This window comes from Micromesistius poutassou, assembly GCF_964030765.1.
Source record: "Micromesistius poutassou genome assembly, chromosome: 11".
NCBI lineage: Eukaryota > Metazoa > Chordata > Actinopteri > Gadiformes > Gadidae > Micromesistius > Micromesistius poutassou.
The window spans coordinates 893,986-906,383 of NC_140281.1; the positions used below are offsets into that span (position 1 = coordinate 893,986).

Here is a 12,398-nt window from a genome sequence, read left to right on the forward strand (position 1 = left end):
CAGTCCGCGTGTCGTGGAGATCTGCGACGGGCGCAGCGCTCAAATAGACACGGGCGGAGACGGATCCTGTTTTATTCACCACGGCTATACATCTCATTAATGGAAGCTTTGATTAAAGGAAAAATGCATTACAAGTTTAAGGGGATTGCGTTTTTTTTTTTACCATGTCGAACTATGAATGTATTAATCGTGATTATGACGGGTTGATAAAAAAAAGCGAGTCGTTAGCGCGGGAGGGTTTCAGCGGCGCCTGATTGGTCGGTTCTGGTTTCCGGTTCGCAGTCCTCGCATTTCAAAATTGTTCGGGGAGCCTTCGGGTCGCCATTGTTGGGTGTAAAACATTTTAGTATTACATTATGTCGTTTAGACAATGAAACCTACCGGGAACACAGTTTTATTGAATAAACAGTATCGAACCTGAACGAAAACAAGGTAAGACGGGAACATCTATAAATATATATATTTAAAAAAAAAAAAACGATTCTTAACTCTGTTAATGACCTGCGGTGTTGTCTTGGCGTGGCTTACCGTTAGTTAAACTAGATGGCTCGACATAGTCACTGACTCAAAAGTGTTAAAACGCAAGGCTTGTGTTTGAGAACGACACAGGCGGCTATTTCTGAACGAAAAGCACGACTTTAAACGGATCTCTAGTCCGAAACAAAAGTTGTTTTGCAGCGTCCATCTTTTTTTTTTTTTTTTTGCAGCCCCCAGAGATGGCGCATCGTGTCCCCGCAGCGGACCCCGGGGCCAGGAAGACGTCCCGGGTGCGGGTGGCCGTCCGCCTGCGGCCCTACATGGAGAAGGAGGACGACAAGGCCGAGGGTCCATGCGTCCGCGGGCTGGACTCCCAGAACCTGGAGATCATCAACTGGCGCAACGCCACGGAGACGGTCAAGTATCAGTGAGTGCACTCCGTAGCGTTGTGTGTTGTGTGTTTGTTCAGACCACTTTGTAAGTCACTATGGAGAAGCCTTCTACTACTAATCCGAAATGTTTTGTGTTTTTATTCAGTTTTGACGCCTTCCACGACGAGCAGACGACCCAGCAGGGTGTGTTCCTCGCCTCCGTGAAGCCCATCCTACCTCACGTCCTGAGCGGACAGAACGCCAGCGTGTTCGCCTACGGGCCCACCGGAGCAGGTAGGACCCGATCTACGTTTGACAATATAGGGTGGTCCAAAGGTCCCCTGTTTTACCACCCGATGTGAGGCTGGCATGGATCGACTCCGTGGTGTATGCAATCCCGCTCTCTTTTGATGTCTGAAAGGGAAGCTTGTTAAAGGCTTCGTCGGTATCGCAATCTTAAGTAATACAACGGTATTATATTCAGAAGTATTTGTCACGTCAAAATGGCAAGGCGAATGTAAAGCGGTATAGTGCTACTGTGGTGGTGCTGGTGTTATCAAAAAGAAAAATCTCCGGAGACGGGGCTAGAAGGAAAGCTGTCGGGCAGCAGCGCAGCTCTCTCTGGAGCCATTGTTATGTCGATATTTCTGCCCAGGGGGGAAATTACAAAGTTCCCTGCTCTTAACGATAGCATTACTAAAATGCCATTACACTGGAGACTCAGACATTTCAGAATTTCCACTGTGCAGGAGTGTATCCCACTAAGAAAGCAGGTCAAGGAACACAGTTTTATAAAATGCAGGTTAAACCTTAGACCTTTAATTTGTGTACATCGGTGAAAACTGTTGTGGACTTTGCATCTCTGCGTAAAGAGGGTTAAAGCGCTTACAAAACAACCACTCATTGAGATTTGGACAGTGTATTCAATTCTATTAAATACGTTTTTACTTGGGCATTAGTAATGGCTAATCAGCCTCACACCTGGTGGTTAAGTAAGGGCCCTTTTAATGAGCAGGAATCGAGGTCTGACTCCTGTTGTTGTCGTCCACAGGTAAGACGCACACCATGCTGGGCAGCCCTGAGCAGCCCGGGGTCATCCCCCGCGCTGTGAGGGAGGTCTTCAACCTGGTCCGCACCCAGGGAGAGAAGCAGGAGGTCTGGGACTGCAGTCTGGCCATGTCTTACCTGGAGATCTACAACGAGAAGGTAGAGCTGTGGTCTTAGAACTGCAACTAGATGGTGGTGTTGAGTTCCGCTTGCGAGGGCATCGTAAACAAACATGTTGTGGTCTCCGTTCAGTAGGGGTGTAACAGTACACAAAAGTCACGATTCGGAATGCACCTCGGTTTTTAAGTATGTTTTTCGATACAGCAGTTTTTTAATTAATTTTTTATTAATCTTTTTGATTTATTAAATTGTATCAAACAAATGCCTTACACACATGAAAATACATCAAATACAATCGAGGATAAAAACACAATAAAGTCCAGGACTTATTTCCATTGTGGTCCTCAACACAAAACATCAGGACGAGACACTCAAAGTGTGGGATAATCAATAAAAACTTTTTTCTTAAAGGTGCCATGACATGCCACCAGGTGTGGTGTGATTAGCCGTTACAAGCCGTTTTGGAAATCTGCCCCTTATGCCCACCTGTGATGTCTTAAGGGGCTGATTTCCAAAACGGCTTGTAACGGCTAATCACACCACACCTGGTGGCATGTCATGGCACCTTTAAGAAAAAAGTTTTGTTTTTTTTCCGGCACGTACCGAAATGAAACGTGCATCTCACCGTTCGACCCATACTGAAAAACGGTACGAATACGCGTCATATTGTTACACCCCTACTGTTCAGTACACACCAGGACTTGGTAGCTGCTGATGAAATCAACGTTTGCTGTCTGCAACGCTTAATGGCTGCTACAGGGACTGCTAGAAGCACAGGTTCAAATAGACCGGGAACTAACTAACTAGCATCTGCCTCAGGACAGACGTCGACGGTCTCCTGAAGATGGTCATCTAGAAAAGTCTCTCTTCCCTCTCCGCAGGTTCTGGACCTGCTGTCCCCCGGTACCCAGGACCTGCCCATCAGGGAAGACAAGGACCGAAACATCCTGATCCCGGGTCTGACCCAGACCCCGCTCGCCTCCTTCTCAGACTTTGACAGACACTTCATCCCCGCCAGTCTGAACCGGACCACCGCCTCCACAAAGCTGAATCAGCGCTCCAGTCGCAGCCACGCCATCCTGCTCATCAAGGTCCGCCCTCCTGTAGTGCCGTCCTCTTACCCGTAGAGGACCATCGTATACGGGCTCTTCTGTGCTCTGGCACGAAGAGAATTATCTTATATAGGGATCGACCGATGTGGATTTTATTTTTTTTTAGGGCCGATGTTGATACCGTTTTTTTTTTTTCATCAGCCTGAGCCGATGACCGATACGGGCCGCCCGTTTTCTTGAGCCCATACTGCTTTCGCTCCCTCAATTTTCATAATGAAAAGTCTGACTTTTAAAAAGGGACTCAAGGGATTTATTGAACTGTCTGTAAATCAGGCGGGGGGGGGGGGAGAGAGAATCGGTGACATGTAAAAAAAAAAAAAAAAGAAACGCAAATATCAGCCGATATATCGGTCGATCACTATATGCCGTCTGTCTGGCTAGTTTGTTTGTTGCTAGCGCGTTGTGTTGTGTGAAGGCATCTTAAACAGGTCGTGGTCTCTGTTCAGTAGACCAGGATTTGGTAGCTGTGCCGAAATCAAATCTTTCTCTGTAACACTCACTGGCTGCTGCAATGCCTGCTGGGAGATCGGAGACAGAAATAACACAATTTAATTTGACAAGACATTTCAGTAGAAGTGTACTTATGGTCTACCTCCGCTATTAACAGGCCTCTATTTAACCACCAGGTGACGTTGATTACCCCTAACAAGCGTTCAAAATTGTCAGTGTCAATACTGCTGCCACCAGATGTATGATGGCGAGATCCTTCTACCCAGTGATTTGGACTAACTGATCGTTAGCCAGCATGCCTCTGGTTGGACAATCCCTTGTGTGATGTCACTATTGGGTTTATATTTAGAATTGACTAATCGCCTTGTCACCAGGTGGTAAAATAGGGGTCCTTTAACACAGAACCCCAGTACGTATGCACCACACGGTCAGCCTCCTTCTCTGGTCTTCATTGGGGTCCTTTTGGAGCGGCAGTAGCTCAGGAGGTAGAACGGGTTGGCTGGTAACCGCAAGGTTGCCGGTTCGATCCCCGGCTCCTCCTAAGCGTCGAGTGTGGAGGTGTCCCTGAGCGAGACGCCCTCACCCTGACTGCTCCCGACCAGCTGGCTGTCGCCCTGCGTGGCTGACACCGCTGTAGTGTGTGAATGTGTGCATGAATTAGGCCTGGGTGATATGGCTGTCATATCACGATATAACTTGATCATATTGATCGATATCCATAACTATTGATAATTTTAATGACCTAAAATGACTAGGAATTACCATGCTGTATTTAAACACTTCTTTTTATCACTTAATATGACCTTCCACTGTTCTTCATTGATAAATACTCCAATGTCGATACAAGAATGAAAAACACTCAAAGTAAATAAGTATGGAACCGTGTTTGTGTAACAAACCCAGCAGCTAGATTCGGTGGTCCAGTCTCTTATATATATATATATATATATCTCTATATATCTCGTTTTATATTGATCAAAAGTCTATCACAATACTATAATTTTGTTTTTTATTGCCCAGGCCTAGCATGAATGGGTGAATGTTGGGCAGTATTGCACAGCGCTCTATAAACGCAGTCCGTTTACCCTTTTTTTTTTGTTTCCCCGTCCTCCTGGGTGTGGCTGACGTGCCGTCCGTCAGGTGGTACGGACGCAGCGCGCCCCGCCCCACCGCCAGCAGACGGGCAAGCTGTATCTGGTGGACCTGGCCGGCTCGGAGGACAACCGGCGCACGGGCAACCAGGGCCTCCGGCTGAAGGAGAGCGGTGCCATCAACCTGTCCCTCTTCACCCTCAGCAAGGTGGTGGACTCCCTGAACGGTGGCGCCGGCGGCCGCGTGCCGTACCGCGACAGCAAGCTGACCCGCCTGCTGCAGGACTCGCTCGGGGGCTCCGCCCACTCCGTCATGATCACCAACATCGCCCCGGAGTACAGCTACTACTTCGACACGTTCAGCGCGCTGAACTTTGCCGCCAAGTCCAAGCTCATCGTCAACAAGCCCTTCGTCCGCGAGACGCTCACGGTGCCCGTCCCGCAGGGTGAGCCCCCCCCCCGCCGCCCCCCCCCCCCCCCCCCCTCCCCGCTGCCGCCGCCCCCGCCCCGTAGCTACTGGGGTTTATGTCTGCACACTAGGGCTGAACGGTCAGGGGAAATAAGCGAATCGTGATTATTTTGACCGATATTGCGACATTGCGTTTGACCAACACAACATTGGAAGCAGTCGGCATATAAACTACGGCTCTTTCCTCTAGGCCAGGCCGATGTGTTGAGATGAATTGATGTTATTACATCTTTATTCAACTATTGAATTGTAAAAATAAAAATCGTACTGATCTCCAGTCAGTAACGATAATGAAACACTTTTTTTTTTTGCAGCCTTTGCGATTTGAATATCACGTTCTATTACATTGCTATTTCAATTTTAATTTGATTAATCGTTCAGCCCTACTGCCCACGTTGCTACTTATGGCTGGTTATGTTTATATATCGGTCAACGTTGCTAGTCATGTTTATAGCTGCAAATGTTGGTATTCACAGGTAACCAGATTTATCCTAGTCATATTTATAGGCTCTAATGTAGCCACTTCGGGCGCGTCTGATTTATATCACATAATGTTGTTGCTCATACGTAGCGAGGGTTACAGCAGCTTACTACTACTCACAGCTAGTCTACTTCGTATAGTGGCTGGCGTGTTGACTCACTCCCCTTTCTCCCCCAGTCAAACGATCCCGGGAGGAGCCAGAGGCGGAGCGGCAGAGGAAGAAACACAAAGACGACCGCAAACCCAACACGGCCTCTCCTCCGGCCCCGAACCACAGGTTTGACACCCTCCTCCGTCTAGTCTAGTAATTAGTGCTGAACTCCCCGATGTCCACGGCCTTACCTGTAGGCGTACTTGACCCCCATGGCCCTTAACCGTACCTGCTTCTTAATGACATGTATTGTATGTATTCACTGTATAGTTACTTGAGATAAAGGCATCTGCTAAATTACTAATGTTAGTCTGTGTGTATATTGTGCGTTTTCTGTGTGTGTGAAGGCATTTTAAACAGGTTGTGGTCTGTGTTCAGTAGACCAGGATTTGGTAGCTGTGCCGAAATCAACTCCCCTCTCTCTCTACAACACTCGCTGGCCTCCTCAATGCCTGCTGGTAGCATAGAGACAGAGACAGCTGTATTAAGATGTACAGGTAGCTTACCCTCTTTTGTATGGCTCTGCTTAACAGACCAGATAAAGCTCTTTCGGGTTGCTATGGTGTCCATAGCAACCTGTTAGATGCGTGCCACGGCCACCTGTTTAGTATAGTTCAATCGATATCCACTGATGGCTAGTTTGCAGTAGCAGCCCCCAGACTCTGGAACTGCCTCCCCCTCCATCCCCATCCGTCCTATCTAAAGACCCACCTCTTTTCACTTACCTTTGATTAGTGTCTCCTTTTTACGTGCCAGTGCATAGTGTCCCCTGGTTATCTTTAAAATTTAATTTTTTGCATTATTTTACTGACTCCTACAGTCATCGTCTCTTAAACCTTTTCTTTCTTTCTTTTTGCCTTAGGCCATTTATTTGTTTATTATGCTTATAGCACTTTCTTGTGAAGCACTTTGGTGCGGCTCAGCCGTTTGTAAATGAGCCTTAGAGATAAAAATCGACGTGACTTGTCTTTTTTTAGTTAAACAGGGAAAATGTGGTTGTTCTACCTGCTTGCATGTTGACACTTATCTGCTTTCTTTATCCGGCACTCGCTCTCCCTTTTCTCTCCTCCTCCTCCTCCTCCTCCTACGTTTTCTCTTCTTCATATCCTCTTCATACCTCTGCTCCCCCCCCCCCCCTGTCTCTATGTCCAGCAGTTCAACAGAACCCTCTGTGCTGGACAGACTCCTAGCACTGGAGAAGCTGATGATGGGCTGTCAGGAGAAGGACAAGCAGTCCATGCAGCAGTCGCGCAAAGAGATCGAGGTACACAGACTCCCTCTGACGTAGGGCCGCTGTGATGACGTTGACGTCGACGTCCGTGACTGACACTGAAAATGTGTCACCGTTAATGTTTGCAATGTAACGTTTTTATTTTTTCTGAAAAACATTTAGTTTCATTAAATTTGTTATTATATATCGCCACGTCATTTCTGCCTTCATGTCAGTCCCTTTTTTATTCTTCTTGGTCATTGGACTGCTCTTACTGATTTCAAAAGACCCTCGACACAAAATAAACTATGGGTAATGATAACAATTGATCGATTCATCAATGGAATAATTGTTAGTGCTAGCCATACTCTGAAGGCATCTTAAACAGGTTGTGGTCTGTTCAGTAGACCAGGATTTGGTAGCTGTGCTGAAATCAACTCTCTCTCTGTAACACTCTCACTGGCTGCTCCAATGCCTGCTGGGATGTAAGAGGCAGAAACATGTGTTCCTCCTCTGCTGGGGCGTGAGAACAGTTTCTCACCCCAAGACTGGGAGGCCATGTCAGCATGTTTCAGTTTGTTATAAATATCTCACAAGAAACTCTTATGTAACAAACTTACAGCCAAGTTGGCAGATGGATTAAAGTCTGTCCCTCTTTCCCGTCCACTCTTTCTGTTATTCTTTTTCTGTCTCCCTCCCTCCCTCCCTCCCTCCCTCCTTTTGGTTTGTATTTCAATGTCCCTCTCCCCCTTGCCCTCTACATGCACACCTCTCTCTTTCGCCCCCTCTGTGTTTCTATGTCTTGTCTCCAGGAGTTGAAGGAGAGGCAGAAGGAGTTTGAGAGCAAGTCTCGCCTCAACTGCCCGGCTGGAGGGGCTTTGTCTGGAGAGTCCTCGTCGTCCAATCAAGACTCTCTGTTCAGGAACAACCTGCCGCCTCTTCAGCGGAAGCCCGCCTCCGGCAACGCCGCCAGGCCCAAGAAGCAGCAGGCGGTGGTTCTTCCTCTGCAGGGTTAGTCTGGCGCTGCACTCCGTTGACATCAAGTCATTAAGGCCCTGTCCCAATTCTCCCCCTCCCCCTAGATTTTTGAGCCCTAAGCCTAGATTTTGCACGTTCCCGCAAAGGGGTAGGGTGTCCCAATACTTAGGGGAGCAAAGGGGGAGTGCTGTTTATTTTATTTATTTTTTCCTTAAAATCAACCCTTGAACGCTAGCCAGCTCGGGCGCTAAATTGCAGCTAAGGGCACTCAAAGCAGGTGTTCTTGTTAAGGGGAGAGAAGTGGGACTGGGCCGTAGTCATTTATCGGGGTCGGCTTAGCTCAGGAGGTACTAGCCACCGAAAGGTTGCTAGTTCGATCCCCGGCTCCTCCTAGCGTCCAGTGTCCAGGTGTCCCTGAGCGAGACGCCCTCACCCTGACTGCTCCCGTTGAGCTGGCTGTTGGGCATGCATAGTTGACTATGAACCGTTGTGAGTCGCTTTGGATGAAAGCGTAAATTACTCAACAACTTTTTAATTTATTTTTTTTAAATCTGAACTTGCCAGTGGCAGCATGAGTTCTCCCGTCTAAAACATTGTGCTACACTGCCAGGATTTCACGGGGTGACTGTAACGATGGTAAAGGAGGTCGTTAAATGTTAAGTTTCTTTTCCGGAACACTTGCATAGCTCAGTAAGCTCGCAGGCACATTTCAGTACCGTAAAAAACAGCAGAATGCGCGCAGGCACATTTCAGTACCGTATATGACAGTCACATTCTGCGGAGGCTTTGATGAACACATTGAGTGACATGTTTCAGTCACAGGGGATCAAAAGTCCGGAGTCTATTGGAACAGAAACTGGTGCTTGCCTGCTATCCCGATTATTTATTTTTATATATATATATATTAATATTAAAAAATAGATTCACATTCCCCTGCCATTCTGTGATCGGCAATTGGCAGATCATGATTTTGGTGACCGGTTGTCGTTGATCGGGCCCAAGAATGCTGACCGGAGCATCTCTAAAAAAAAAAATAATAATAAATACTGATCAGAACTTCAAGGCTAGTCACCTTGTACGGGTGGGTAATGTAGAACCATCGTCCTAATGAGAAACCAGAGAAACGGCGCCGTCCGTGGTTGGACCGGGTATTGCGGTATCCTGCGATGATGGGTTTGAAGTGGTGACTTTGCTGCTCGGTGAGTTGGGGGAGATGCTGCTGCTGCTGCTGCTGCTGCTGTGGCGGGGCGTCCACCTGACAAGCCACCTCTAGGGGGACGTGCGAGTGGCGGCGTGGGGCTGTCCTGTGTGCCCTCTAGAAGGGCTGAGCCGGTAGATTCTCTATCGACCATGACCAGGCCTGGATCAGATGACCCTGAGGGTGGGTTTCTTTTTACCAGACCTCAGCATCCCTCTGTCAGGCTGTAGGACATCCACACCCCCGCACCCCCCCCTCCTCTGATGGAGCCCAGGGCCTGGGCCATCCCCGCTCTCTGATTGGCCCCTGGTTGGGCCGGGGGGGGGGCGTTTCTCTAAGTGGAATGAAGTGACCTTTTGAATCCAGGCCGTGACCTTGCTTTTGTTTTGGAGATTGATGTGTATTACGAGCCGCTGCTGGCTCGTGATCAGCAGTCTATTCCCCGTATCTACATCACTCCTTTATACCCTGTATCCTATACCACCAACACCACCACCAGCCTGTGTCCTACACCACCGCAACCCTGTATCCTACAGCATCGTCTTGTCAACCCTGTATCCTACAGCATCGTCCTGTGTCGTCTATTAAAAAGATTTTTGGTTAGGCTCACTTGATGATTCCCTCTTTCTCTCCCTCCATCCATTCCTCCTCCCTTCATCTCAGTCCGAGTCAAACTGGGACGGATGCTGTGTTTCACGTGATGCACTACCCCGTATCCTACAGCATCATCCTGTGTCATCTATTCAAAAGATTGTTGTTGTTTTTTGTTGCTAACTTGATGATTCCCTCCTTCTCTCCCTTCCATCTCTGCCCAATCCTTCTCTTTCTTTCTTTCTCTCTCGATCTTTCTTTCCTTCTTTCTTTCTTTCTTCCCCCCCCCCCCCCGCCCCCCAGTGTCTCAGCTGCAGCCTCTCCAGCAGGTGCTGGTGGCGAAGAAGCCGTCTGTCTGCGTGAAGAAGAAGAAGCTGTCGGACCAGCATGAGGTCAGTAAAGAAGGAGGAGGTGGTGGTGGTGGTTCCAGCAGCGCAGTCAGCCTCTCCTGACTCCCCTCGCCCCCTTCCCCAGACCGCTGAGCTCAGGCTGGATGGACAGCCTGCAAACTCATGTTGAATACAGTGATGAGAAACTGCGTTTAAATGACTCGCTGATTCAGCGCGGGGATGAAACGTGTCCTGGGCCGCTCACATAAGACCGACTGCAGCCTGCGTGTTGTACACACAGAACCAGGCCTTTTGGGGCTGCTGGCGTCTGCTTCCACAAACGCTTTTAACCGCCTTGTGAGCTTAGTAGTGCGCTCGGGGGTACCACTCGTCGACCGTGATTTCTCTACCTTTTTATGGAGCATTTCAAACTTCTTAAATGATTGTCTTTATGGTTTGGAGTTAAATCACCCTTGGGTCCTCTGCACCATGACATCCAGCCAAATACCCCCTCAGAAGCTTTTTTTCCCCTCGGTCGAACACTGGCAAAGTTTTCAGCCGACTGGCTTAGTACTGGCGCTAATGGAACCTGTCCTGTATCTCCTAAATGGCCCCAGTAATAATGCTTGTAATGTTACCACACTTCGTCAGTAGTACAAATTGGGTCTGTACTCATAAAACGAGGCATCGTAAAGTTTTTAAGTACACCAGGAGTTTATTAACGATAACCCAGCTTCAACCGTCTGCTGCTAACGCTACCGCTGCGTCAAACTGAAATAATTGCATTATTTCAGTGTTCGACTGAGGGGGGCGGGGGGGGGGGAAAGCAGCTTTTGAGGGGGTATTTGGCTGGAAGTCAGGGTGCAAAGAACCCAAGGGTGAATTTACTCCGAACCATCCCTTTAATTAAAAGTGCATTGTCAGGGCGCATCCCGGTGGCTAACCGGGTAGAGTGCGTACATTACATAAAGGCTCCGTCCTGATCACGGCGACCCGGGTTCGCCTCCTGACCGTGGTCCTTTGCTGCATGTCCCCCCCCCTCCCCCTCTATCTCCCATACCTTTCCTCCTCTATCTCACTCTATAATAAAGCATAAGAATGCAAATGTAAATCTGTACATCCGCGGGCCGTCCGTGTTGAACTGCGGTTTCCGGATCCGGTTCCAGGATGCGGACGGGAAGGAGAACGCGGTTCCGTCGAGCTGGGAGTCTCACCTGGACTGCTCCCTGGTGGAGCGCTCCAAGCAGAAGATCCTGGCGCTCCTCAACACCGGCTCCCACAAAGACCTGAAGGGCCTGCAGCTCATCGGGGACAAGAAGGCCAAGCTCATCCTCGGCTGGCGGGAGATCTACGGCAGCTTCGGCAAGGTACGCAGACTACGCACACACACACGGCCACCTCCTCCACCGCCGCGACCCCTCTGGCCGGCTGTTAAAGGACGTGTGAGTGTGATTGGACGTTAACGGGCCGTTTTGAAAAATGTGCCCCTTCTGACGTCACAGGTGGGCGTGTCCACCTCGATGTGTTGCTGGGATAGATCAGTCGACCGGCTGCCCTACCCCAGTGGACCGTAGCAAACGTTAGCTCATCTAATCCGTCACACATCTAGGTGGACACGCCCACCTGTGATGTCATAAGGGGCAGATTTTCAAAACGGCTTGTGACGGCTAATCACACTCAACACCTGGTGGTACGATATGGGTCCTTTAAAGGTCCCGTGACACGCCACCAGGGGTGAGTGTGATTAGCCGTCACAAGCCGTTTTGCGACGGTCCACTCGGTAGGCTGCAGGGCGACTGATCTATCCAGCGCATGTCTAGTCGGACACGCCCACTTCTGATGACAGAAGAGGCTGATTTTCGAAACGGCAAATCACACTCACACCCGGTGGTGTAGTATTAAGGTTTCAATATGGCTCCTTTAAAGGTGCCATGACATGCCACCAGGTGTGGTGTGATTAGCCGTTGGAAGCCGTTTTGGAAATCTGGCGTGCCCACCTAGATGTGCGCTGGATAGATCAGTCCACCAGCTGCCCTACCCAGTGGACCGTAGCAAACGTTTGCTCATCTGTCTGGTACACACCGAGGTGGACACGCCCACCTGTGATGTCAGAAGAGGCTGAAAACGGCTAATCCCGCTCACACCTGGTGGTGTAATATCACAGTTAACTTTTAAACGTCCCTGATCTGGTGGGTCTATCTGGGGTTTAAATATTGTGTGTGTGTGTGTGTGTGTGTGTGTGTGTGTGTGTGTGTGTGTGTGTGTGTGTGTGTGTGTGTGTGTGTGTGTGTGTGTGTGTGTGTGTGTGTGTGTGTGTGTGTGT

At 49.0% G+C, this 12,398-nt stretch overlaps 1 protein-coding gene across 2 annotated transcripts in view; it reads left to right on the top strand.

The window, feature by feature from the left end:
* Positions 1-141: 141 nt before the first annotated feature.
* kif22 (kinesin family member 22) overlaps positions 142-12,398 on the top strand; it is a 13,056-nt gene continuing 799 nt past the window's right edge. The window contains exons 1-11 of one of the 2 annotated variants that reach the window (XM_084475607.1): positions 142-432; positions 708-904; positions 1,015-1,142; positions 1,900-2,054; positions 2,897-3,106; positions 4,718-5,114; positions 5,796-5,895; positions 6,925-7,033; positions 7,792-7,990; positions 10,050-10,138; positions 11,242-11,442. In XM_084475607.1, the coding sequence (XP_084331733.1) occupies positions 717-904; positions 1,015-1,142; positions 1,900-2,054; positions 2,897-3,106; positions 4,718-5,114; positions 5,796-5,895; positions 6,925-7,033; positions 7,792-7,990; positions 10,050-10,138; positions 11,242-11,442 (1,776 nt within the window). In that variant the 5' untranslated portion in view covers positions 142-432; positions 708-716. Of the gene's footprint in view, positions 433-707; positions 905-1,014; positions 1,143-1,899; positions 2,055-2,896; positions 3,107-4,717; positions 5,115-5,795; positions 5,896-6,921; positions 7,034-7,791; positions 7,991-10,049; positions 10,139-11,241; positions 11,443-12,398 lie in introns of both variants that reach the window. The other variant, XM_084475606.1, reaches the window with a different exon arrangement.